The sequence below is a fragment of the Saimiri boliviensis genome, chromosome 5 (assembly GCF_048565385.1).
Source record: "Saimiri boliviensis isolate mSaiBol1 chromosome 5, mSaiBol1.pri, whole genome shotgun sequence".
Lineage (NCBI taxonomy): Eukaryota > Metazoa > Chordata > Mammalia > Primates > Cebidae > Saimiri > Saimiri boliviensis.
In genome coordinates, this window is record NC_133453.1 from 134429392 (window position 1) to 134456261 (window position 26870).

The 26870-nt window shown below is 53.5% G+C and overlaps 2 protein-coding genes across 5 annotated transcripts in view; one reads left to right on the plus strand and one right to left on the minus strand.

The window, feature by feature from the left end:
* ZNF710 (zinc finger protein 710) overlaps nucleotides 1-8347 on the plus strand; it is an 88101-nt gene extending 79754 nt beyond the window's left edge. For 3 of the 4 annotated variants that reach the window (XM_039480022.2, XM_074400014.1, XM_074400015.1), the window contains exon 5: nucleotides 4884-8347. In XM_039480022.2, coding sequence (XP_039335956.1) covers nucleotides 4884-5053 — 170 coding nt within the window. In that variant the 3' untranslated portion in view covers nucleotides 5054-8347. The remainder of the gene's footprint in view (nucleotides 1-4883) is intronic. The other variant, XM_074400016.1, reaches the window with a different exon arrangement.
* A 772-nt stretch (nucleotides 8348-9119) lies between these two features.
* IDH2 (isocitrate dehydrogenase (NADP(+)) 2) lies at nucleotides 9120-25595 on the minus strand. Its single transcript, XM_039480086.2, has 11 exons — nucleotides 25395-25595; nucleotides 15856-15947; nucleotides 14725-14890; nucleotides 13163-13323; nucleotides 12934-13077; nucleotides 11978-12114; nucleotides 11655-11806; nucleotides 10359-10471; nucleotides 10084-10181; nucleotides 9899-9991; nucleotides 9120-9486 (listed from the first exon to the last, which is right to left on the minus strand). The coding sequence occupies exons 1-11, from the start codon at nucleotides 25507-25509 to the stop codon at nucleotides 9399-9401; spliced, it is 1359 nt and encodes a 452-aa protein (XP_039336020.1). The 5' UTR covers nucleotides 25510-25595; the 3' UTR covers nucleotides 9120-9398.
* Between the last annotated feature and the right edge of the window lie 1275 nt (nucleotides 25596-26870).

The window sequence follows — 26870 nt, forward strand, 5'->3', positions numbered from 1 at the left end:
TTTGGAGACTGTCAGAAAACATTCCAAATGTTAGCAGTAGCCTTTCCCTCCAGCAGTGGTCAGTAGTAAAAGCATTTTTGTTGGGTGACAGTAAAGCTGTTAGCCTCTCTGGCCTCATGGTCGGCGACGGGGCGGGGACATGCTGTGGAGAGTCTACAGGAAAGAGGGGGCCAGCAGCACCACAGGAGGCTCCTTCTACAGTTTGGAGCCATTTCTGTTGCTCTGACTGGGCATGATGGCTCACGCCTGTAGTCCTGGCACTTTGGGAGGCCAAGGCAGGAGGATCACTTAAGGCTAGGACTTTGAGACCAAACCAGGTAACATGGTGAGACCCTGTCTCTACAAAAATATTTTAAAATTAGTTGGGTGTGGTGGCATGTACCCTACAGTCTCAGCTACTTGGGAGTCTAAGGCAGGAAGATCACTTGAGCCCAGGAGTTCAAGGCTGCAGTGAACTGTGATTGGACCACAGCACCCCAGGCTGGGTGACAAAGTAAGACCCTATTGCCAAAAAAAAAAAAAAAGAGAGAGAGATTCTGGTGTGCCTCTGAGTCACACCAACTGGGAAAGTGCCTTGGCGGTAACCAGGTGAGCTGACTTGCCACGTGGATTATTTACTGGAACGAAGTCAGGCACTGGGGACACCTGCAGTAGCCTTGACTCTGGTTTTAGAGCAGCTGACCAGTGAATGGGCTGGGTTTTCTGGCAGAAACAGGTATCTCAGTAGCTTTGTTTTGTTTTTCAGTTGTCTATTAAGGTTGCTTCCAGTAGGTGAGACTGAAAACCCGCCAGCTGCTCTCGGTAGCTCTTTGCTACTCAGTGTGGTAGGAGGGCAAGCAATGTCGACCCCACCTGGGATCCTGCTGGCCTCTCAGCTCCACCCACACCCGCTGAGTCAGACTCTGCACTTCAAAAAGATCTCAGGGCCATTTGTTGCACAGTGAAGTTTGAGACACATTGGACCAGACTTGTGCCTCACCAAGTGCTGGCCCCAGCCCCGGAGCTTCTGATTCACTAGGTCTGGGCTGGGGTCGGAGAAGCTGCCTTTCCAACAGGTTCCCAGGTCTTAGCCAAGGGGACGCTGGTTCAGGGACCGCACATGGAGAAGCTTTGATCCAGACTCCAGAGGGCTGACTGGCACATCAACTGCATGATGGGAGTCACCTGAGGAATGTTTTCAATGCTGAGTCTGGACCTGAGGTTCAAGTGGAAGTGATCTGCAGTGTGGTGGGGTGACTCCACGTGCAGCTCTTCTAGTGGAGCTGCCCTGTTGCTAACCAAACCCCCAAGGAAGCAGAGCAGACCATGCCCCTTTGGAAATAATTAGGACCAAGAGACTGTCAGGGTTACATCTCTTTTAGAATTTATTAGGCCAGGCATACTGGCTCATGCCCACCTGTAATCCCAACACTTTGGAAGGCCACAGTGGGCAGATCACCAAGGTTAGGAGTTTGAGATGAGCCTGGTCAATATGGTGAAACCCCATCTCTACTAAAAATACAAAAATTAGCTAGGCATAGTGGCCATATACCTGTAATCTCAGCTACTCAGGAGGCTGAGGCAGAAGAATCACTAGAACCCAGGATGTGGAGGTTGCAGTGAGCCGAGATCACGCCACTGCACTCCAGTCTGGGTGACAAGAGCAAAACTTCAACTCAAAAAAAAAAAAAAAATTATTTAGCAGGTTTTCCCATTTTTACCAGAAACTCCCCCAACAAGATTTTTAAAAAAGACTGTCCCCATATACATTGTTCCTATGGGCGGTTAAGGCACAAGCTGTTTCTAGATGAGGTCAGGGCTAGCGATGCTTAGACTTGCTCTCTTCCTGACTCTATCAGATGACAGAATGAAGCCACTGGGCCTGGAACAGCTGGGCTCCAGGTCCCTCCTCCCGCCTAGAGCCTTGTTCTGGGAAGCCCAGGCTTGATGAGAAGGAAGGCAGCATACAATCTAGATGGAATGATCTAGTAACTATGGGGCTGTAATTTGGGGAAGTAGATGAATATCCTTGTAAAAAATGTCACGGACGATTCTCTGGGGTCCACAGGACGGGGCAATACACTTGATAAAGTGGGGACAGTGGGGACAGTATACCAAGATCCAGAGGTAGAAATGTACCCAATGTGCTTTATTTAGCTTGTTTTCAAAACCAGCTGCAGCCGGGCGCGGTGGCTCAAGCTTGTAATCCCAGCACTTTGGGAGGCTGAGGCGGGTGGATCACGAGGTCAAGAGATCGAGACCATCCTGGTCAACATGGTGAAACCCCGTCTCTACTAAAAATACAAAAAATTAGCTGGGCATGGTGGCGTGTGCCTGTAATCCCAGCTACTTAGGAGGCTGAGGCAGGAGAATTGCCTGAACCCAGGAGGCGGAGGTTGCGGTGAGCCGAGATCGCGCCATTGCACTCCAGCCTGGGTAACAAGAGCGAAACTCCGTCTCAAAAAAAAAAAAAAAAAAAAAGGCCGGGCGCGGTGGCTCAAGCCTGTAATCCCAGCACTTTGGGAGGCCGAGGCGGGTGGATCACGAGGTCGAGAGATCGAGACCATCCTGATCAACATGGTGAAACCCCGTCTCTACTAAAAATACAAAACATTAGCTGGGCATGGTGGCACGTGCCTGTAATCCCAGCTACTCAGGAGGCTGAGGCAGGAGAATTGCTTGAACCCAGGAGGCGGAGGTTGCGGTGAGCCGAGATCGTGCCATTGCACTCCAGCCTGGGTAACAAGAGCGAAACTCCGTCTCAAAAAAAAAAAAAAAAAAAAAAAAAAAAAAAAAAACCAGCTGCATAACATGAGGGTGTGACACTAGGATTGCAGGAAGAAACAGCCCAAATCTATAAGATACGGGACAGGTGACCTGGTTTTATAAAATCCAGGAGACTCACAGCATGTTAGATGCTACAGGCACAAGTAACAGGTGCCCATTCAGACTGGCCTAAACAATAAGGAAATAGATCAGGAAATGGCTCAAGGCCAGGTGTGGTAGTGCACACCTATAATCCCAGTTACTCAGGAGGCTGAGGCAGGAGGATCACTTTGAGTTTGAGGCTGCAGTGAGCCGTGACTGCACCACTGCACTCCAGCCTTGGTGACAGAGCAAAACCCTGTCAAAAAAAGAAAGAAAGAAATGGCTCAAAGTCTAGGCCATCTTCAGAGCTGGCTGATTCAGCTTGCCAACAATGACATCAGGGCGAGGCTTCCTCTGTCCACAGCATTAGCTGCGAATATCCTCATGGTCACAAGATGGCTGCCAGTGGCCGTGAGGGTGTGTGCTCCTTGTTCTCACGGTGGAAGAGTGAGCAGGGAAGCCTGCTCCCCTTCACTCTCTGACACCAGTAAGAAGGTGCTAAGACTTAGTAGCAGGCCTTTCTTCATGACCCACCCACCAGGACTGGGTCACATGCCTGTTCCTGAACCACTCATTGGCAAGGGATGGGATTACCTAAGACCAGTGGCTCTCAGCTGACTGTGAGTTTGTCTCCAGGTGACATCTGGCCATGTCTGGAGACATTTTTGGTTGTCACAACTGGGGTGATCCTACTGGGATCTCAGGGGTGGAGGCCAGGGATGCTGTTCCACATCCTACAAGATACAGGACAGCCCCACAGCCAAGCATTGCCACCTTCAGTGCCAGAGTTGAGAAAACCTGCCTTAGACCAGTCAGAGCTGCCCCAGTTTGGGGGCCGTTTTATCCAAAACACATCATATCTCGGTGGAGAGGGCCAGAAAGCACCTTGGGGGTCAAGCACAGCCCCTGCCAGCCTCCCAGGTCCCCCAGATCTACCCTGGGCTTCCCCTGGGGAGTTATTTTTTTCTGGCTTTTGTTGTACCAGTAAGATCTTTATAATGAGATTTCAATTTGATAAAATTCCAAGCGGCCTCTTCAGAGTTTTTGCCGGGCATATCTTTATGAACCCTGAGTGTGTGTTTGTCCCTGGAGCGCAGGAGCCCAGGGATACCAATGAGTAGACTCGATAGAAAAGCACTGCTGTTGGGAGCCATGCCCTGCAGCAGTTTGAGACAGAGCAGCACAGTGGCTTAGAACAACAGCATGGGCCGGGCATGGTGGCTCACGCCTGTATTCCCAGCACTTTGGGAGGCTGAGGTGGGCGGATGATGAGGTCAGGAGTTCAAGACCATCCTGGCCAACACAGTGAAACACAATCTCTAATAAAAATACAAAAATTAGCTGGGCATGGTGGCACGTGCCTGTAGTCTCAGCACTGACCCTTCTGAGCTACTTGGGAGGTTGAGGCAGGAGAATTGCTTGAACCTGGGAGGCGGAGGTTGTGGTGAGCCAAGATCGCACCACTGTACTCTGGCCTGGGCAACAGAGCAAGACTCCACCTCAAAAAAAAAAGAACAACAGCATGTTCTGGGTGACCTTTGGCAAGTCGATTCACCTCTCTGAACCTCAGCCTTTTGAGCTGCTAAACGGGGTTGTTGTGATTGCTGGATGAGGCGAGGCCTGTGATTGGCTGGCATGCAGCAGGTGCTAATGAGTGGGAAAGATGATGTAGGTAGGCAGCTTCCTGTGGCCGAGAAACACTGCAGAGGAGGAGTCAGCAGGACTTAGTGACTCCGAAGGGCCAATGGCGGAATGACCCAAGGAAGGCTTTAAGGCCAGACCCACAGGTCTCCACCTCGAGGGCCCTCACCGATAGCACCCACTGCCCCACACTCAGCTTAGGGGCCTGGGTCTGGTGACCCAGCTAGAAGCCACAGGACCCTGAGGCACCTGAGGGTGGGACGGCTGAGAGGCGGCTGAGGCCTCTGGAGGCTGTGACTGGGTAGCCCTCTCTTTAGCAAGGCTGTCCACTTCCTGCGTGGGGGTGACTGGCTCCTCCCGTGAGGAGGAGGTCTGACTGTGCCCCTCTCTTGCAGACCCCATGATGGAGCTGACAGGCACTGACCCTTCTGAGCTGGATGGCCAGCAGGAGATGGAAGACTTCGAGGAGAACGCCTACAGCTACACGAGCGTGGACGGCAGCGCCGAGGCCAGCGTCCTCACTGAACAGGCCATGAAGGAGATGGCCTACTACAATGTGCTATAGCGCAAGCTGGGCCACCCCCAGTGGGGGCCGGGGGGCCGGGCGTGGGGGTAAGACCCACGGGCTGCAGGCTGCACTCCTGCAGCTGAGAAACAAGCTACTGCCCCACTGTTCTGAGTCCCCTCCCCGAGTCGTTTGCACCACTAGGGACCTTTAGACCAAATGGAGACGTACTACTGGCCCCCGCTGTGGGCCAGCACAGGCCCAGGCATCCCAGCACGGGAAGGAGAACACACGAGGCCCAGATCGGGGTCTCCCTGGCCTGCTTCCCCGGGGACGCAGTGGGAGAAGGGGGGCCACTGGGGACAGGTACAAGGGCACAGGCCCTCGGGGTCTCTCCAGGCCCAGCAGAGCTCCTCAGGGGTCCTGATACTGGAGGAAGAGACCACTCGAGCCATGTCTTTTTCTCGGCCAACTCCTGCCTCTAAGGATGTCTGAGTTCCCTGCTCTGGTCAGTACTTCCCACCCCCACCTCGTCCAGGCCCCCTTTCCCACCCTGTCGACGGGACGCCAGGCAGGGCGCTCTGCCTTCTACCTCGCGCACCTCAAGCCAGGCGTGCACTTGGCCCCGGCCCCGGCCTGCAGGACAGCAGGGGGGAGCCCAGCCCCCAGAAGACCCCTGTCCTACATCCCTGTCTGGAAGTGGGTGTCCCTAAAGTGGATTGCAACATACGTCATCCACTTCGGCCCTAGCTGGAATGTTGTACCAGAGTCCCCACCGGGGACAAAGCTGGGACAGGCCCCTCATCAGGCACACACACTATCAAAACCAGGAGCAGGGGCCAGGGCAGAGCGGGGTGAGGGCGCCACAGGGGACCAAGAAAGGCTGTCCTCGAGGAGGCCCAGGACCACCTGTGGGGGAGGGACCGCAGTCATTCTTATTCCTGGGTCCACCTTGCGACGGGGATAGCCACGTGTCAGAGGTCCCCAGAAAGAGCAACGTACTTAAGAAGGAAAGTGAAGCTCACAAAGGGAAAACAAGGGTTTTTTGAGCAAAGGGGTCTTTCGAAGGTAACTTATTCTTTTTTTCTTTCCAACTCCATGTCACCTATGACCTTTTCTGATGGAGATGCATTTTCTTTTCAAAGCGTAAGCTTCCTCGTGTGCTGTGCGTGCTTCCTACCCACCCACCCGGAGCGGCCTGGCCGGGCAGGACTGGGGCCCAGGTCGCCCCGGCCCTGGAGGAGCAGCCGTTGGCAGCAGCCTGAGCAGCTGGGATAAGGAAGGAGAAGGCAGCACGGGGGAGCCCTCCACGCCTGCCTGGCCCCTGCAGCCATTGCCTCCTCCGTCCTGTGTCCCCTCCGTGGCCGCCAGGGCTGCTGACGCTGCTCAGCCAACAGCACGCTCCCTTGCTCGCCTGCTCTCTTCCCCTCTGTTTCCACGCCAGCTCCTGCCCCTGCAACCAGAGGCAACAGGCCCAGGGCGGTGAAATAGCACATTCAGGAACTCTAGGGCACCTGGACCCCCACCCATGTGCCTCCTGAGGACTCAGTGGGGCGGGGCAGGCAGGGGCCGTCCCCAAAGGCACAGATGAAGCCACTAGCTTCTGCCCAGAAACCCGGAGCAGGGAACAGCCTGGGGTGGGCGGAACCCATCTGCAGCGCAGCCACCCGCAAGGCTGAATCCTCAAGTGAAGGACCAAGCCAGGCCTCAGGGTGGCTGTGATAAGGACTGAGGGGTGGACAGGGTGGCCCGAGTGTGGCTCCCAGACCCCGAGGCCCCACGGCCTCCCAGGTGCCCGCCATGATGACCCTCAGGTGGCAGTGACCCCGTCACTGTACGAGACATTTTCTCCTGCTGAGCAGAAGGCATCATCCCCTGCAACTACCTCTTCCCACAACGTCTTTCTCCCCTGGTACCAAAAAGAACCCTGTACCTCCTCCTCCTCCTTTCTCCCGCCAGTGCAGTGGCCTTGGGCTTGGAAACCGAAGGGAGAAGGTCTGGCCCTCGGGGTGGGGCGCTCCTTTCCCTCCCCAACCCCGCCATCCGCACTGGCCCTCTGCGAGGTTCAATACTTGAACGCCCCCTGCCCTGTGCCTTGGACCTGGGCAAAGCTGGGAGGAGGAAAACAGCACAACTCACAGTTTGAGCTGGGGGGTGGTCTCCGTAAGGCTCCTGTCCGCACCCCTCCCTGACCTTCTCAAAAGAGGTGCACAGCCTCTCGGGTGACTTGGAAACTCCTGGACAAATTCCATTCTAACTTATTTTGACATGTATACAAACCAACTGTTTAGAGATTCCACTTGTGCAAAGCCCTACTGTGTTTTTATGTTCCTGTTTAAAAGAGAAGTTTACTTAGCAATAATTATAAATAAATGAATATTCTTTAGTGAGGTGACTGCAAATGCATCTTTCCCCAGCTCTTGGGGACCTAGCCCTCAGCCCCAGCAGGAACTCCCAGCCCCACACAGCAGGGCTGCACTCCCTGGGCCCGGGGGAGGCTGAGACCATCCTCTGCCCTGGGATGGCCGCCCACAGGGCCAGGCACCTACAGCCAGCTGCTCTGGGCCTAAGAGAGTCATGTGGGCCAAGGCCCTGCATTCCCACCCCTTGCAGAGAAAAGCTGCTTCCCCTCCCCACCCACCCACGGGGCTCCAGGAAAGAAGCCAGCTCCCTATGCCAGGCCAGGCTTCAGAGGCTGCATTCTGAAGGCTGCCAGCCCTATGCTGTGACAGGCAACAAGAGGCAGGAAGCCTTGAGCTACCTCTTAGGGGCTGGGCCTGCGGGAGCCAGCAGTCCGCTTTTCTTACAGCCCTGCAGTTTCAGGGCATTACTCAGGAAGAGGAAGCAGAGGCACCAGTGTGGGTGGAGGGCAAGAGCCCTTCCAAAGCCACTGAGTCTACAGCAATAGTCAGGTTTCGGGAGCCATGGGGGGGCCATGGGGGTCCCCCCAGTACTTAGGAAAGGGACTTTGTAATATGGGGTTTTCTTTGAGAGATGGGGTTTCACTCTTGCTCAGGCTGGAGTGCAGTGGTGCCATCATAGCTCACTACAGCCTCAAACTCCTGGGCTCAAGTGATCTTCCCACCTTGGCCTAGGACTATAGACATGAGCCACTACACCTGGTCAGGACTTTATAAAGATTACACAACTCTTCTCCAGGACATTTTAACACCAACAAATAGAAGGTAATCACTATGCAGAAGACAGTTATTTGATTATATGTAGCTTTAGAGCAACTTTCTATCCTTCCTTTTGACATGGGGCTAAAGAACATGCAAAGAGGAATTTTTTTTTTTTTTTTTTTTTTTTTTTTTCGAGACAGAGTCTTGCTCTGTCACCCAGGCTCGAGTGCAATAGCATAATCTCGGCTCACTGCAACCTCCACCTCCCAGGTTCAAGCCACTTTCTTGCCACAGCCTCCCGAATAGCTGGTACTACAGGTGTGTGTCACCATGCCCAGCTAATTTTTGTATTTTAAGTAGAGACAGGGTTGCACCATGTTGGCCAGGCTGGTCTTGAACTCCTGGCCTCAAGTGATCCACCCACCTCAGCCTCCCAAAGTGCTGGGATTACAGGCTGCGCCACAGTGCCTGGCTGAGAGCAGTTTTTCCCAAGCTTCTCTAGTTTTGCCACTACGTGGTGAAAGTGAACCCAAGCCTGGAAACCGCTGGCCCGGATGCTGTGGGGCCCTCATTCACATGCACCCAAGCCCCCACACACCCAGGCAGCCTTGGGAAGGAGAAGTGTGAGGCGGGTGTGTGTACCTGTTTTTAGTACCTAGAAAACGGCTAAGAATGTGGCCTGGAGATGTTTAGATTAAAACCAGGAAGAAAAAGATCAATGACAACCTATCAGGAACTGAGTCACCCTCAGAATGGAGAACTAGACACAAACTGGATGGTGCTAGGAACTTCAGGGAACCCAGAGGCCTGTGCCTGGAGAGTCCCAAAGCTCCGTGGGGGCCCTGTGGAATGAATGCAGAACCCTAGGACTGCCTGGTCCCTCCCCGCAGCGGCAGCCCCTTCCTGCAGGGCTCTGGTCTGACCCAGGGGAACCCCCCAGGTCTAGCAGGGCCTCAGTCTCAGGGCCCCCGCTGCCTCCCCTCAGGGACAAACACAGCAGACAGTTTTGTGAAGAGCTTTTTAGTAGCTAAATATGGCACCATGTGTTCCAAGGGCAATATAAATTACAGTATGCAAAACATACCGACTGGCTGAGGTAAGACACGCTGCTCCTGCCTCACATTACATGAGGGGAAACACACATATGCTTTAAAAACATCTCGCTTATAAAAAATGTCCCCTAAAAAGGCCTCCAGAGAGGGGCTGTGAAGCTCACCCTCCGCCACGCTCAGGAGGCCCGCTGGCTGGGCCAGCCCGTCCACTGCAGCCACGGCGGCGCCTCCCTACTGCCTGCCCAGGGCTCTGTCCAGGTTGCTCTTAATGGTGTCCAGGAAGTCCGTGGTGTTCAGGAAGTGTTCGTTCAGCTTCACGCTGCGGAGAGAGCACCACTCACATCAGGGGCAGCTCCAGGCCTTGCCAACGCCATCAGCCAGGCCCTTCCAGGGAACAGCCTGAGCTTGGGCATCAGAATAGCCATCTCCTGCCATCCAGGCTGCAGGCTAGAGGCCCCGATAGCCTGCTGCCACGAGGCCACAGTGATGCCACAGGCACCCGTAGGGTCTCTTTCCAGGTGACTGCTCTCCTGGGAGAATCTGGGTGAGGGTGTGGGCAGGGTCAGAAGGAGCTCTGAGCAGCCAGCCTCGGGATGGGAAGCAGCTCACTAGGTCTGATCTGCAGCGGCTGGCCTGAGCCACCTCTCAGCGCTGCGGACTTGTGCCGTCCCCGGCCCCCTGGCTTCACCCCACCTGGCCCCAGCGTCTGGCTTCCACCCCAGGCCACGCACTTGCTGAGGCCGTGAATGCAGCCCGCCAGGTCCTTGGTCATGGCTCCGCTCTCTACGGTCTCCACACACACCTTCTCCAACGTCTGGGCAAACCTGCGGGGGATGGGGCAGAATGAGACCCCCTCTGTGCCGGGCCAGAACCTGGAGCCTTTCTCGGCAGCTGTGGCCTCTCCCTCTGTGCTCACCTGATGAGGTCCGGGTTCCCATCCAGCTTCCCCCTGTGCTCCAGGCCACGTGTCCAGGCAAAGATGCTGGCAATGGGGTTGGTGCTGGTGGGCCGGCCCTGGGGATGGGGGTTGCAGGGGGATCAAGAGCCGAGCCAGCTATCGACGAGGCTGCCCAGATGCAGCTGCCCGCCCTGGACTTGCTGGTCAGGCTTGTCCTTCCAGCCCTCAGGTCAGTGGGCTTTGGGCCCCAGCAGGGAAGAGGGTCATTGTGAGGCCCCATGTCCTGCACTCACCTTCTGGTGCTCCCGATAGTGGCGAGTGACGGTCCCATGAGCGGCCTCAGCCTCAATTGTCTTCCCGTCAGGGCAGACCAGGACGGACGTCATCAGGCCAAGGGAGCCAAAGCCTGGAGGGTGGAAAGCTTTTCTCAGGGCTTTGCCTCTCCTGGGCCCCCAGCTGAGGCATGCTGCCCTCTACTACCCACTGTTGTGGCTGCCACAGCTCGTGGCTCTACTCAGCCTCCCCCAATGGCAACTGGGAGGACAGGGACTATTCGAGGCCTCTCCACCCTGCCCTGAGTCTCCAGGGCACAGCACATCAGCATCCCTCTGCATCACCGCCTTCAGGCGCCCCACAGCCTGTAGCCCATGGGGCCCGAGATCCCACCGAGTCCTGTAGCCCTCCCAGCCTGCTGCCTGGCTCAGGACGTGGAGATGCATTCAAGCAAACAGTAAAGCTGTTGCCAGCTATTTCCCAACCATCACTGTTGCAGCTGCTCTCTTAGGCGCTCTCAAGCTTTTTGATGTATTTCCAAGTGTTCCCAAATCCACGTGTCAACTCAAACAAACTCTGCTGTTGTTAAGGACTCTAGGGCTCCAAAGGCACCCCCATGGCACCAAAATAAGGATTGAAGAAAGAAAACATCTACAGGAAAATGCTTTGTCTACGAATTCTAAGGATTGTGGCAGTGAGCAAACCCTTCTCCATTGTACCTGCACTCTCACACCCATTCCTTAGACACTTGAGGTTACATTTTGTGCCTTTCCCTCATCTGCTATGGCTTTTCAGCCTTCCATCCTAGATGGCAGTTATGCTGGTGAGAGGATCCCCACTGGACTTTTCAAAGTAAAGCCAAAGGTTTACACCAAGTAACAAGACTCTGCTTTTCCCAGGCTTCCCTTTCCCCCTTGCCAGGAGCTGCCCTGCCTGGTAAGCTTAGGTTTCTCTTTCACTTGCTGTGTCCCGCCTGATTCCCACACTGCCACCTTTCCTGCTCTTGTTCCCTACACAATTGGCCCATTTCTCGCTGTTCTTTGCTAATGGTCTCACTTATACTCAGGGCTGAAACCTGGTCCTGGAATTCCTGTGCCGTCCTCTCTAAAAGCAGCCTCAGTAATACACCAGTCCAAACCTAATTAGTGAGCCTCTCTCACTCAGATGCCAGGGAGCTCCCCCTGCTGTCCACAGAGAACCCTGCAATGAGTCCTGCTGCTCCATTCCAGTTTTCTACCCAAACGGTCTAAAAATCCCCTGCAGCTAGAGAAGAGCAGCAGCCCACCCCCACAGGGAGCAGCATGCTCCCCAAGTACCCTGGGCCAGGATGTCGGACTGCACGTCTCCATCATAGTTCTTGCAGGCCCACACAAAGCCACCGGAAGACTTGAGGACCTGAGCCACCATGTCGTCAATGAGCCGGTGCTCATACCAGATCTTATTCTTGTCGAAGTCAGTCTTATAATGCCTGGGAAAGAAGAAAGGTGTGTTATGGGGAGAGGGCAGAAGGCGCACAGGACCCCACCCCGAGCCTCGAAACTGAGCCAAACGCACTGTAGTAGCGACCTCCCCAGGGTAGGATGGGGACAACATGGGGGGAAGGGAAGAAAGGCCATGGAGTGAACGGATGAGGCTTTACTTGTCAAAGATCTCCTGGAATATGTCCTTGAAACGCCCATCGTAGGCTTTCAGAATGGTGTTCTTGGTGCTCATGTACAGCGGCCACTTCTTCTGGATGGCATACTGGAAGCAGCTGTGCGCAAAACCCGAGATGGACTGCAGGGAGAGAGAGGGCCCTGGCAGGGTGTCCTAGCCTGGTACTCGCCGGCAACCCCCCACCTCCCAGAGCCAGGCCCAGACCTCCAGGAACGGTTCCCTGCCACCCACTCGACTGTTTGGCACCAGCCTCCGTGTAGGGAGCACGATGTTTCTGCTGGCCCAGCCTCTGCCTCTCTACTACTTCACAGAGGCAAGGGGTCCCTCAACTTTGCTCTGGAAAGCCCCGCCTTTTGCCCAGTTCTTAGACTATGTGGCGGGGAAAGGCTCATTCCCTGGCTCCACGGGCCAGTGCTGGGGTTGACCGTGTGTCCCTGGCTCATCCAATCACAAGCCTTTCTCCCTGGGGCTTCTGCGATTGGCTCAGAGGTGGTCATGTGACTCCGCCTGGCTTTTAGGCTGGAATTGGGAGCAAAGCGGCATCCCCTTCTGAGAGGGTAGCCAGGCAGGCGGAGCAGTCAGCCTGGAGCTGCTGGTGGCCATTCTCTTCTGAGAGGGTAGCCAGGTGGGCAGGGTGAGCCTGGAGCTGCTGCTGGCCATTTTTTTCTTTTTTTTTCTACCCTTTTTTTTTCTTCAAGAGATGAGGTCTCGCTATGTTGCCCAGGCTGGTTTCAAGCTTCTCACCTCAAGCAATCCTCCCGCCTCAGCCTCCCAAAATGCTGGAATTACAAGTGTGAGCCACCATGCCCAGCCCGGGCGGCCATTTCTGCCTCTTTATGGTCTAAGACTGAGGCCATCACAGAAGAAAGGAAAGCCACGAGACAGAGATGAAGAGACGAGCTGGGAGAGGAGACTACGGGACGCCCGAGCCAGCCTCACCTTGTCGGTGTTGTACATGCCCATGCCCACGCCGCCCTCGGGGAAGTTGTACACCTCCCACTCCTTGACACCGCTGCCATCTTTCGGGGTAAACACCATCTTGAACGTGCCGGCCCGGTCCGCCACAAAGTCTGTGGCCTTGTACTGCAGAGACAAGAGGATGGTTAGGCCAGGAGCTCTGGTCGGGGGGGGCCCATGTCCGTGGACCCCCTCTCCCACCCTGGCCTACCTGGTCGCCGTGGGCATGCCTGCCAATGGTGATGGGCTTGGTCCAGCCGGGGACGAGGCGTGGGATGTTTTTGCAGATGATGGGCTCCCGGAAGACGGTCCCCCCCAGGATGTTCCTGATAGTTCCATTGGGACTTTTCCACATCTTCTTCAGCTTGAACTCTGTGAAGACAGAGAGAAAGTGGTCCCACTGCAGCTGCCACCTTTCAACCAAAACTTGAACTCCAAGCAACAGCACAGCCAGCCAAGGGTCCTAAAATTCTTCATGGGAGGAGTCAGTAGAGTCTAGAGGCAAACACGTCGGCTCTGGAGTCTACCAGTTTTAACTCTGAGGTTTACACAAGTGGATCAGCCGAAGCTGTAAAAGAAAATTCCTGGTAAAAATCCCAAGCCTAGGTGTTGCCGTGAGGACAAAATGAGCTTGCGTAAAGGACCTAGAATAGTGCCAGGCCCATGCTAAGTGCTCTGTGGGCCATTATGATTCCCACGTCACACGTGGAGGGAGTGCAGTCTGGGGAAGGGCTTCTTTGATGAGGCCTAATAACACATTGGCCACTCCACACGCTCCGGGGCTGGCCCCAGCACTGCCCCAGTTCCTAAGGCTGTGACCCTTTCCTGCCCTGTCTGAGGTTCAGGTGAAATGAAGAGCTCAGGACTCAGATAATCCCAGGGCTGTAGGGCTGGGCATGACCTGCAGGACAGGGGCAGGCCTGGGGACTTTGCAGATGTATCTTGAGTGCTTCCTTCCAGCTCCCTCCGACTCAGGAAGTAGGAAAAGAGAGCTGAGAAAAATCCCTCAACATCCTTTCTCAAATTCTCCAAACCAGGCCCCTCTGCCCACACACTGCTGCCATTTCATGGAACCCTCAAGAGCGACTCCCACAGCCAAGGACCAGCAGCCAGTCCAGGCCTCGTGGGGACACCTCTCAGTGACCCTGCATGACCATGGGGATGGGGGCAGACCTGCAAGGCCAGTGTTCTGGAGGGCACTAGTGAAGTCCCCAGAGGCTGCTGAGACTCTGAAGGACACAGGCCTGACACACGGCACTCCTGCAGTCTCTCTGCAAAGCTGCCTGCAAGGAAGTCCACGCCAGAACAGACTGCTGCCCAAAGAAGCCATCATTACTGTGACCACATCAGCATTATCTTCCTTCTCCTCCTCCTCAGCCCTGTCACCGGTGACACCTAGCACTGTCAGAGCCAGAGTGCAGCAGAAACACCCCTGACCTGGGAGATAGAAGACATGGACTCTGTTCTCAGCTCTGCTGCACCCTAACCATGAAACTTGAGGCCAGCCCCTCACCTACACCTGCCCCAGCCTCATCAACAGTGACCTCTGAGTGACAGCGACCTCTGAGTGACAGTGACCACGGTCCACCAGGCACACACAGGGAGACTGGCCTCAGGTACTGTTGGCCTCAGGAAAGCCCCAGCTCTGGAAGTTCCCAGCCCCCTGATCCTGAGATTACCGACATGGCCAGCTGCCCCACCCTAAGTGTGGAGAGGCTGGTGGGAGAAGCCTGTGGCCGCCCCCCTGGCTCGCCCACTTCCATATCCTCGTACCTTCCACACGGGCCTCGTCAGGGGTGATGGTGGCACACTTGACAGCCACACTGTACTTCTGGGTGGCCAAGGCAGAATCAATGGTGACCTGGTCATCGGTCTGGTCACGGTTTGGGAGCCCGAGGTCAAAATACTTTAGCTGGATGTCCACGTGGGGCAGGATGAGCTGGGGACAGAGGGCCAGAACAAGGCGTCACCCCAGCAACTCAGCAACAAGACAGCAAAGGGCAGGATAAGAAGTCTGCAGGCCATGGCAGGGGATAGTCAGTCAGAACAGGGATGAGTGAAGGCCAGAGGGGAGCATCCAGCAGAAAGCTGGAGTCAGCCATTTCTAGTGCAGCCTGGCCACAGCCGGCAGGGGCAGGGCTCTGGAGAGAGGTCGGTAGGCCAGGCTGCAGCCTTCTGCAGGGCTCTTCCCCACTGTGCCATCTGCTCCACTAACATGACACATTGACTCAGCAGAACCCCAAACCCAAGTACATCTAGATTTCTCTATACGACGGGTTTCCTCTTCTCAAGTGCTTTGAGATCTCACAGTCGGAAATGGCAGTTCTCGACCTTTGTCCCATGAATGCACACACAATGCAGGGCCTTAAAGTGGACTACGTGCTCTCCTGGGCACACACAGACCACAGCGATTTTGAAGAAGCCGAGCTACCATCCTGGGACCCCTTTGCCATAGTGGCCGCCACAGACATAGGCTGGGTCACTGCCCTGCACACCAGCCCTGCTTCTTTTTCACTCCTTTCCAGGACCCCTTTGCCTTGGTGGCCACCACAGCTGCAGGCTAGATCACTGCCCCACACACCAGCCCTGTTCCCCTGTCACTCCTTTTCTAAAAGTGAGGCAAAATGCAGGGGATCCAGATGGAAATGATACAAGATTAACCTTGAAACTGCTCGAAGCTGAAAGAACGTGTGGCGTTTGGCAAGCCCCCACCCGATGACTTCCAAACCATTCATAGGCAGATGTGAAAGAAGGGCAGACAGAGTGGGAGGAACAGGGCTGCTGCTGCCAAGCAGGACAACAAGGAGTCCGGGGGATCTGCAGGAGGGCCCAGAAGCCCTTGAGGGACAGAACACTGCCTGCCAGCCCACCTGGAGAGCCACCCACTTCGGGAGGGGGCACTACCTTCTCCTTGATGAACTGCCAGATGATACGGGTCATCTCATCACCATCCATCTCCACCACGGGCTTTGCCACCTTGATCCTCTTGTCAGCATCTAGAAGCAGGGACACATAGCATATCACGCCACTGGTGAGGCTGGAGGGGGGCCATCTCCTCCTGGCCAGATCCACTAGGAGACAGCGGCAGAAAGCCAGGGCTCCAGCTGCCCAGCGCCCACTCCCCCATCTGCAAAGCAGCTCCCTGACTGCTTAGAGCAGGGGTCCCCAACTCCCGGGCCATGGACCAGTACCAGGGGCTCTGGTGAGAGGTCAGCAGACCAGGCCACAGCCTCTAGTGCAGGTCCACGGACTGTTAGGAACTGGACTGCACAGGAGGAGGTGAGAAGCAGGCCAGCGAGCATTACCACCTGAGCTCATGCCTATGAACTATGCATGCAAGTAATCAAGGCTGCACCCTCCGTAAGAGAAGCTAATGCCTGGCCAGGCGCAGTGGCTCACGCCTGTAATCGCAGAACTTTGGGAGGCCGAGGCGGGTGGATCACGAGGTCCAGAGATCGAGACCATCCTGGTCAACATGGTGAAACCCTGTCTCTACTAAAAATACAAAAAAATCAGCTGGGCATGGTGGCGGGTGCCTGTAATCCCAGCTACTCAGGAGGCTGAGGCAGGAGAATTGCCTCAACCCAGGAGGCGGAGGTTGCAGTGAACTGAGATCGCGCCATTGCACTCCAGCCTGGGTAACAAGAGTGAAACTCTGTCTCAAAAAAAAAAGAGAGAAGCTAATGCCTGATGATCTGTCACTGTCTACCAGCACCTCCAGACAGGACTGTCTAGTTGCAGGAAAACAAGCTCAGGGCTCCCCCTGATTGAACATTATGGTAAGTTATATAATTCATTATGTATTACAATGTAATAATAATAGAAATACGGGCTTTCATTATGTATTATGTATTACAATGTAATAATAATAGAAATATTATGTATTACAATGTAATAATAATAGAAATATGGGCTGGGCACGGTGGCTTACGCCTGTAATCACAGCACTTTGGGAGGCCAAGGTGGGTGGATCATTCAAGGTAAGGAGTTCAAGACAAGCCTGGCCAACATGGTGAAACCCTGTCTCTACTAAAAATACAAAAATTAGGCCAGGTGCGGTGGCTCATCTCAGCACTTTGGGAGGCTAAGGAGAGTAGATCACTTGAGGTCAGCAGTTCGAAACCAGCCTGACTCCATCTCTACTAAAAATATAAAAAATTAGCTAGGTGCAGTGGTGTGTGCCAGTAATCCCAGGTAGTGGGGAAGCTGAGGCAGAAGAATCACTTGAACCTGGGAGGCAGAGGTTGCCGTGAGCCAAGATCACGCCATTGCACTCCAGCCTAAGCAACAAGAGCAACACTTTGTCTCAAAAAAAAAAAAAAAAAAAAAAAAAAAAAAAAAAAAAGCAGGCCTAGAAACCTAGGCACATTTAAAACAAAAGTGACTAAAGCTTAACAGACCTCAAACAATTCGCTTTCCAAAGATAGGCAAACAGGTTTTTTTTTTTTTAAATCTAAAAATAATCTTAGAGATCATTTAGGAGGAATATTGAGACCCAGAGAGTGTGGTTTGCATGAGAGGCAAGATAGAACCCAGGTCCCTGACCAAATGCAGCCTCTGGAAGTCCCAGGAGTCAGATGTAGAGAAGCAGAGTGCAAACACAGCCTTGAAGGATTTCATTTTCTAGAGAACAAAAGGTGGCTGGCTGCAGGCTCTACCACCCTTCCCAAGATGCAAGGGGGATTTGGACCCAATCACAAGATTCCTGCACTTTTCTCTGAAGCTTGAATGAGAAGAGCTGCAGAACCTGCAGAATATCTGCTGAGCTCTTGCAAGCTAGTTTAGTTTTGGGGAACAGCTCCTATGAGTTAATTTGAGGACAGCTAATCAAATCTGTAAAAAAAAAAAAAAAGAAAAAGAAAAATGAACCTGTCATAATCAGGACCCCTAAGGAGAGACTTACTAGGGTCCAGTGCTAGAGGTTTCAGCCTCAGCCTGGGTTCCACAGCTGGGCTTCAGCCAGGCATGGGTAGGAGAGTTCAAGGTCAAGATCAAAGACCTGGTGTGCATGCAGGTGTCAAACCCTCAGAGACTACAGGACCTGCATATTTACTCAGCAACAATCGCTAACTAAGCACTTACCCAGTACCCCGCTGAGATACTGAAATGCCTAACACACAACAGTGTCTGTCCTGAGGCCGGGAGTGTGGAAGGGGAACTTACAGGTAACAGAGAGAGGGCGAGCAGCGCTGTCATCAGTCAGGAGTGCCCAGCCTCCCTGGAAGCTAACATCCCAGGGGATCTGAGGATGCGACATGGGCCAGGGCCAGCAGAGATTTGTTCTGTTTGTTCCGGGTAGAGGTGTTTAAAAATTCTTAATTGGTGATCGAGTTTTAAAACTTGGTAAATCGCAACAACGATAGAACAACTCAATTTTTTTTTTTTTTTTTTTTTTTTTTTTGAGACGGAGTTTTCGCTCTTGTTACCCAGGCTGGAGTGCAATGGCGCGACCTCAGCTCACGGCTACCTCCGCCTCCTGGGCTCAGGCAATTCTCCCGCCTCAGCCTCCTGAGTAGCTGGGATTAGAGGCAGGCGCCACCACGCCCAGCTAGTTTTTTGTATTTTTAGTAGAGACGGGGTTTCACCATGTTGACCAGGATGGTCTCGATCTCTCAACCTCATGATCCACCCGCCTCAGCCTCCCAAAGTGCTGGGATTACAGGTTTGAGCCACCACGCCCGGCCTGAACAACTCAATTTTAAAATGGACAGAAGACTGGCCAGGCGCCAGGGCTCACGCCTGTAATCCCAACACTTTGGGAGGCTGAGGTGAGCAGATAACTTGAGGTCAGGTGTTCCAGATCAGCCTGGCCAACAATGGTGAAACCCTGTCTCTACTAAAAATACAAAAATAAAATAAAATAAAATTAGCCGGGTATGGTGACACACACCTGTAGTCCCAGCTACTTAAAAGGCTGAGGCAGGAGAATTGCTTGAACCTGGAGGCAGAAGTTGCAGTGAGCAGAGTTCGCACCACTGCACTCCAGCCTGGGCAACAGGAATACTCCACCTCTAAATAAATAGGACAAAAGACTTAGACATTTCAAGTCCCAAGATGATATACAAATGGCCAACAAATACATAAAAAGTTGCTCAACATCACTAATCATTAGGGAGATGCAAATCAAAACCATATTGAGATATTGCCCCACTATCCCCTCACACCCCTAAAATAACTACTATCAGGCCAAAAATAATCATCATCATCATAGCAAGTGCTGGCAAGGATGTGGAGAAATTAGAACTCTTGTGCCCTGCTGGTGGGAATGTGAAATGGTGCAGCTGCTGTGGAAAACAGTATGGGTGCTCCTCAACTAAAGAAAAAGAATCAGTATATGATCCAGCAATTCTGCTTCTGAATATATATCCAAAAAAATTGAAAGTGGGGTCTGAAAGAGATATATGTGGCCAGGTGTGGTGGCTCACACCTGTAATCCCAGCACTTTGGGAGGCCAAGGCCGGCAGATCATCTGAGGTCAGAAGTTTGAGGCCAGCCTGACCAACAAGGAGAACTCCTGTCTCTACTAAAACAAAATCAGCTGGGTGTGGTGGCAAGCACCTGTAATCCCAGCTACTCAGGAGGCTGAGGCAGGAGAATCGCTTCAACCTGGGAGGTGGAGGTTATGGTGAGCCGAGATTGTGCCACTGCACTCCAGCCTGGGTGACAAGAGTGAGACTCCATCTCAAAAAAAAAAAAAAGAGAGAGAGCTGTATGCCCACATTCATAGCCTCAATGTTCACAACAACAAAAGGTAGACGCAGCCCATATGTCCATCACAGATGAGTGGATTAAGAAAATGGGATACGGTCCCCCTTTATCCAATGTTCTATTTCTAGGATATCAGTTACCTGTGGTGTCAGTTACCCAGTCAACCATGGTCCGAAAATAGGTAAGCGCAATACAGTAAGATATTCTAAGAGAGATAAGAGAGGCCACATTCATGTAACTTTTACTACAGTATATTGTTGTAATTGTTCTATTGCTAATTATTATTGCCAATCTCCTACTGTTCCTAATTTCTAAATTAAACTTAATCATCAATCTGTGTCTATAGGAAAAAACATAATATCTTCGGCTTTGCCATTTCAGACATCCACTGGGGGTCTTGAAATGTATCCTCCACGGCGGCCTATTGTATCTACATCCAGTGGAATATGATTCAGCCTTGAAAAGGAAGGTAATTCTGACACCTGCTACAAAGTGGATGAACCTGGGGGGCATCTTAGTAAGCGAAATAAACCAGTCACCAAAGACAAATACCATATGATTCGACTTACATGAAGTAGCTAAAATAGTCAAATTCATAGAAACAAAAAGTAGAATGGTGGTTGCCAGGGGCTGGGGCAGGAAGTGGGGAGGTTGTTTAATGAGTAAAGAGTTTCAGTTTTGCTTTTTATTTTTGAGAGTTTCAGTTTTGCAAGGTGACTAAGTTCTGCACAATAGTGTGGGTGGCAATACTGTACCCTCACATATGATTAAGATGGCAAGTTTTATACGTCTTTTACTAAAATAATAAAAATCGGGCCGGGCGCAGTGGCTCAAGCCTGTAATCCCAGCACTTTGGGAGGCCGAGGTGGGTGGATCACGAGGTCGAGAGATCGAGACCAACCTGGTCAACATGGTGAAACCCCGTCTCTACTAAAAATACAAAAAATTAGCTGGGCATGGTGGCGCGTGCCTGTAATCCCAGCTACTCAGGAGGCTGAGGCAGGAGAATTGCCTGAACCCAGGAGGCGGAGGTTGCGGTGAGCCGAGATCGCGCCATTGCACTCCAGCCTGGGTAACAAGAGCGAAACTCCATCTCAAAAAAATAAAAAATAAAAATAAAATAAAATAAAATAATAAAAGTTTAAACCAGTCCAAAAAAAAAATCAGCAGTTTATATAAAAATCTAGATATGTGGCCAGGTGCAGTGACTCACGCCTTTAATCCCAGCACTTTGGGAGGCCAAGGTGGGCAAATCATGAGGTCAGGAGTTTGAGACCAGCCTGGCCAACATAGTGAAACCCTAGCTCTACAAAAAATACAAAAAATTAGCTGGGCATAGTGTCGTGCGCCTGTAATCCCAGCTACTTGGAAGGCTGAGGCAGGAGAATTGCTTGAACCTGGGAGGCAGAGTTGCAGGGAACTGAGATCATACCACGGCACTCCAGCCTGAGCAACAAAGCAAAACTCTGTCTCAAAAAACAAGACAAAACAAAAATCTAGATACGCAGCACGCACTCACTCATGGCAAGGATGGGCTGGGCTGAAGGCGGCCTCTCCCTTCATTCCATGACAGCCAAGTGCCCTCCAGTGTGCCCGGGGGCACTGAAGTTTGAGACCCCTGTATGGTAGAGACACCCTGTCTGCTGTTCAGCCTGTATGGTGAAGACACAGCCATGGTCTGCCTTTCTCTGGAAGACAAGTGGCGACAAGCTACCTGAAATACAAGGAGCAGCAGCTAGGCCTCCCTGAAAACCGCCGAAATGACAGCCACCATGAATCTTCAGCTGAAGCATTGCACAAACACTGTCTTCTTGGCGAGAGTGCAGGATGGAATTACACCAGTCACCAGAGGCCCATTAGGGCAACTCTCCTCCCTGTTTGGGGCTCCTAGCACCCAATACCAAGCAAGGATTTCAAAACCCGTCCTGGCTCCATGCTGCTCCCAACTGGAGGCTAGAGGTCCATCCACAGGCAGCCAGCCCCAGGCATAACTGCTTCTCCAGCAATCCTGCCCATGTGGCTCTCAGCAGAGAGGCTGCTCACCAGCATGTCCCCAGCAAAGGATCAGAGAGTGGGGAAAGGTTCCAATTCCCGGGGGCTCAACAAGGCAGGACAGTAATTTTGTATAATTTATTTTATTTATTTATTTGAGACAGAGTCTCACTCTGTCACCCAAGCTGGAGTGCAGTGGCATGATATCAGCTTATTGAAATCTCTGCCTCCTGGGTTCAAGCGATTCTGGTGCCTCAGCTTCCTGAGCAGTTGGGATTACAGGTGTGCACCACCACATCCAGCTAATTTTTGTATTTTTAGTAGAGACAGGGTTTCACCATGTTGGTCAGGCTGGTCTTGAACTCCCAGCCCCAAGTGATCCATCCACCTCGGCCTCCCAAAGTGCTGGGATTATAGACGTGAGCCACTGTGCCCAGCCTCGTTCCCTTCTCTCACTTCCACATCCACACCACCAAAAGAAGCCACCCTCAGACTACCCCGTCCTCGACATGGGTAAGTGCCTGCTGTGTATCTAGATTTTTATGTAAAATCTCCTGAATTGGAACCTTTCCCTACTATTGGCCCTTCCTTCAAAATTTATCCAGAATCCAATCACTTCCTCACCACCCCCAGTGCCACCATCCAAGTCCAAGCCATCATCCTCTCTTGCCAGGTCCCCGAAGCCCGAATGCTCCTGAAAAGATGGAAATCAGATCATGACAGTCCTCTCAAAACCCTGCAAAGTTCTCAGAAATGGCCTATGAGCCCTCCACAGACCCGTGCCAAACCTCATTCTGTCACTCAGCCTGGTGCCTGCTGAGCCAGCCTTTGCACCATTCTCTCTGTTTCTCCATCATGGCCTTGGCATCTGCAAGTCTCTTCCCCCAATGGCCTGCTTTCTCCCCTCCTCAGCAATTCCTTCAGTGAGGACTTTGCTGGCTCCCCTATCCAAACTTCTGTGAACACAGCGCTCTTGCCTATTTCTCCTTAGCTCTACTCTTTTCGGGGGTAGGGAGGAGGCAGGGTCTTGCTTTGTCACCCAGGCTAGAGTGCAGTGGCACAATCATAGCTCACTGCAGCCTTGACTTCCTGAGCTCAGGTGATCCTCCCGCATAGCTAAAGCTACAGACACATGCCATTGTGCCTGGCTAATTTTATTTTTTATTTTTGTAGAGATGGGGTCTCACTAGATTGCCCAGGCTGGTCTGGGGCACCCAGCCTCAAGCAATCCTTCCACCTCGGCCTTCCCAAAGTGCTGGGATTACAGGTGTGAGCCATGGCTCTTGGCCTTCCTTAACTCTTGTGCCCATATATCACCTTAGTCAATGTCTATCTTGTTACTGTCTGAGTTCCATAAGGGTTTTGAAAAGGTCTTTGCTGGTTTTATTCCCAGCTCTATCCCCGGCACCTGGCATGGTGTCTGGCACAGAATAGGAGCATACTACTTGTGTCAAAGACATAAAGGTCAAGTGGAAGTCAGCTCCATCTGGTCAGGGCTGCCCTGCCCTCACCTTCTGTTTCACTGAATATGCTTCCTCCCCTCTCACCCATCTGGGATGTATTGCCACACAGGGCCAGTGAGTTCTCACCAGCAGCCTGCACCAGATGTACATGGGCACCATCTCTGCCCAGCAACGGGCCCCATGCCCAGTAGAAGCTTACAAACTAGAGTGTACTAATATTTACAGTCTGCTGCTATTTCTAACATGGGTTTACCGATTATAAACCCCAGGGAAGGCCACAGACCCCGGCTTCCAGTAATCCAAGAAAAGTTTCCAGCGCCTCATGCATAACCTGAATGGAACCAGCCCAAGAGCCCTCAACTTCACACAGAAGATCTGGGAGCAGGCCCCAGGCATTCCAGAGAAGTTTTCTTCAGGATCTACTGGGCCTAAACACCACCACCCAAATCATCTGGCAGGGCAACAAGGGCCTTATCTGACATGGCTGAGAGATCTGCACACTTAAAGGGCAAGAATTAAGAAGTTTCTGAGTTAGAAGTAAAGGAAAGCAAGATAAGTAATTATCACACTAGCATCTGAACTGGCCCTCACTGCCCCAGGCTCTAAAGCTCTAACTCACCAGAACCATCCCCAGCAGTCACTAGAAACCTATGGAGTTGCAAAATACGAAAATGATGCGTGCAGGAATTACCAGGCAGCAAAGACACAGGGCTATGTTAGCCCAAAAATATTCTTTCCTTGTCATCAAGGGGAATGCCAAGTATTCTGCCTCCAGCTGCGTTGCCAGGTAACAAGCTGGCAGAGCCGCAACTGTATGTTCAACTGAAACACCAAGCATTTTCCCCATTAATAACCAACCCACATGGGGATTCTAGAAGGACCCGAAGCTGACTGCTTTTTCTGTGAGTATTCAAATTCAGGCCCCTTAAAGGGGGTTTTGTGTTCCTGTTTGTGTGCTTTTGGGGGTTTTTGTTTGTTTTCTTTTAACTGTCAAGGCAGAAAACAAGGGAGAACTAAAGAATGTAGCTAACTTCCACCATTTTTTTTGCTGAAGGTGGTGTGCCATATGGGAATCTTTGGGACCTGGGGCACTTGGAACCTAGGAGTTGTAGGCTGATCGCTCAGAGACAGATTCCCAGAGATACAAAAGCAGACATGCCCCTTTCTCCTTGGCGGGGGGAGGAAAGACTAGACCCAAGCCTCCCCAACACCCGGCTGTAGTCAGCTGCTCCCACAATCCAGTTAACCATTACCTTCTCTGGCCAGGCCAGGGCCGGCGGGCCCCACCCCCTCTTCCTCGGGCTCCTGCTCCTGGCTCACCACGAGGTGCTCCTGGCCAGATTTCCAAACCCCAAATAGGGGTTTCCATGGCAACAGGTATCAGACAGGGCCAAGGGACCTACATTATTCCCTGCCTTTTGTAGCCAGTTTGGGCGGCCAGGATGAGGGGCAGGCCGATGCCCACAAGCCAGGCAGAGCAGCCCGAGTGGGTAACGGAGGCTCGGGCTAAGGCTTGCTTATGACGATCTCACTCCTGTCTGCTCTCCTAAGCAGGGAGCTAAGGGGCCCCAGAGTCGTGGGAACGATTCTGTAGAGTGGCATTTTGCGCGGGCTGCCAGGTCTCTGCGAGAGGGAGCCAGGCAGGGAGGGCACAAGCCAGCCAAGGCGGGTCAAGGAGAGGCCCCAGGATGGAGCCCCAAGTGCGGCGATGAAGGAGAAAGGGTGGGGGTGGGGGTAGGGTGGAGGCGGCAGCCAAAAGGGGGAAATTAGAAAGGACGCTCCTCCAGCTGTCGCGTAAAAGGTTCCAAAAATAGCCCACGTGGGCCTGGTGCCAGCGCGCGCCTGGTGAAAGGAAGGGGAAGCTCCAGCCTCGCGCCTCCCAGCCTTTGTCTGCGCAGGGACCGCACCGCGACCCTCCCCATCGCTCGGGAGCTCCAGCCCCCACGGTGCTCTTTCCAGGAAGGCAGGGCTGGCCCGGGACACTCTCAGGACCCCGTCCCACTCGGAATACCTGGAGCACTAGGCAGCCCCAACCCCTCCCCCGCGCGCGCAGAACCGGCCGCCGCCCGGGACACCAGTTGCCACCGTCCCTCAGGTCCCCACCCGGCGTCAGGCACGGCCGGGAAGCGTCAGGCGAGGGATCGCTGGGGATCTCAAGGAATCGCGGGGGGAGCGCGGAGCAAGGTGACCCCCGGCCCTGTGTGCGCCCGACCCCGCTGCTCCAGGCCCAACTGGAAGCCGCCACGTCGCGGCCGGGGGGCCGGGACCCTCGGCACTCACAGTGGCGCCGCGGCTGCTCCCGCGAGGTGGGGGGTGTCAGGGCCGCAGGCGCCCAGGCCGGCCCGGAACCCGAGGTTCTGCAGAGTCCGCGCGCGACCCGCAGGTAGCCGGCCATTCCCGCAGAGCAGGCAGGTCCCGCGCGCCGCTCCTCCGGCTCTGACCGCGGGCGAACGCTGGGCCTGGCGTGCGCGGGCAGCGGACACTACCGGGAGGGGCTGCCGGGGCCGCCGCCCCATTGGGCCTCGCCGGGGAGGAGGAGGGGCCAGGCCCAGCCAGAGCTTCCGCGGCGCGGCTGCAAACCCAGCTCCGCGGGAACCACTGGCGAGAGAGCCACCCCGACCCGCGATCGGGGTCGGGGTCGGGGGAGGAGCGGAGCCGCGTGCGAGGCTGACCCTATCCACGATGCCCCGAGGAAACCTGGATGTCGGTGGCTGATGCTTTAGCTTAAACGCAAAGGCCAATCTGAGCGAACCCTGGCTTCCCTACCCTGTCAGGCTGACCCCCAGCGGGCATTAGCCCAGCGCGAGTGCTGCCTTCTCGAACTGAGACCATCTGCTGTCAGGTCCAGCTGGTGTAGACAGAGTTGAAATCCCACTCTGGGCCGGGTGCGGTGGCTCTTGCCTGTAATCCCAGCGCTTTGGGAGGCCGAGGCGGGCGGTTGAGGTAAGGAGTTTGAGACCAGACTGGCCAACGTAGCAAAACCCCACCTCTACTAAAAATACAAAAATTAGCCTGGCGTGGTGGTGCACGCCGGTAATCCCAGCTACTCGGGAGGCTGAGGCAGGAGAATCGCTTGAACCTGGGAGGCAGAAGTTTCAGTGAGCTGAGATTGCGCCACTGGACTCCAGCCTGAGCAACAGAGCACGATTCAGTCTCAAATAAAAAAGAAAGAAAAAAGAAATATGATTGGACAAGAAGGGTGTGATCTAATACCAACAGCCTGAGTGAGGAAACCCAGCAAGGCCTGTCCCTGTAGATTCTTCTTGGCCTCTCTCTGCAGCATTCCTTCCTTCTGAGTATGGGCAGGACTCTCTGGGATGCAGGGATCTTAGGATCTACGCGCAAACAAGGTAGGTCAGATAATTTATTTATGGCCAGTTTTTACACAGAAACGTGTGGGAGAAAGTTACAGTAATATTTTGGGGTTTGAGTCTGGCTTTGGGGAAGGAGAGCTCTGGTTTCTGTGACCTGCCTTGAGGAAGAAGGATTCTAGTTTCTATGGCTGGCCTGGGGGAGAGAGGGGGGGATCAGAGAGAGCTGCTCCTGAGGACTGCATTTTGGGGTATTGTTTTCTGAGACCCTAGAGTAGTTAAGCGGCCACAGCAGAAACAGTTCCATTATTGCCTGATTGCATACAAAAGATTTTTTTTTAAATTAAAAATAGAGATGGGGGTCTCACTATGTTGCCCAGGCTGGTCTCAAACCCTTAAGCACAACCGATCCTCCCGCCTTGGCCTTCCAGGATTACAGGTGTGA

Excerpts from the sequence above, each read along its gene's own strand:
- IDH2 (XM_039480086.2), bottom strand. The coding sequence starts at position 25,509 with ATGGCCGGCTACCTGCGGGTCGCGCGCGGACTCTGCAGAACCTCGGGT. Across the intron at positions 13,324-14,724 it reads TGACGAGGCCCGTGTGGAAG|AGTTCAAGCTGAAGAAGATG; the intron begins GTACGAGGATAT and ends CTGTCTTCACAG. Across the intron at positions 13,078-13,162 it reads GGCATGCCCACGGCGACCAG|TACAAGGCCACAGACTTTGT; the intron begins GTAGGCCAGGGT and ends TTGTCTCTGCAG.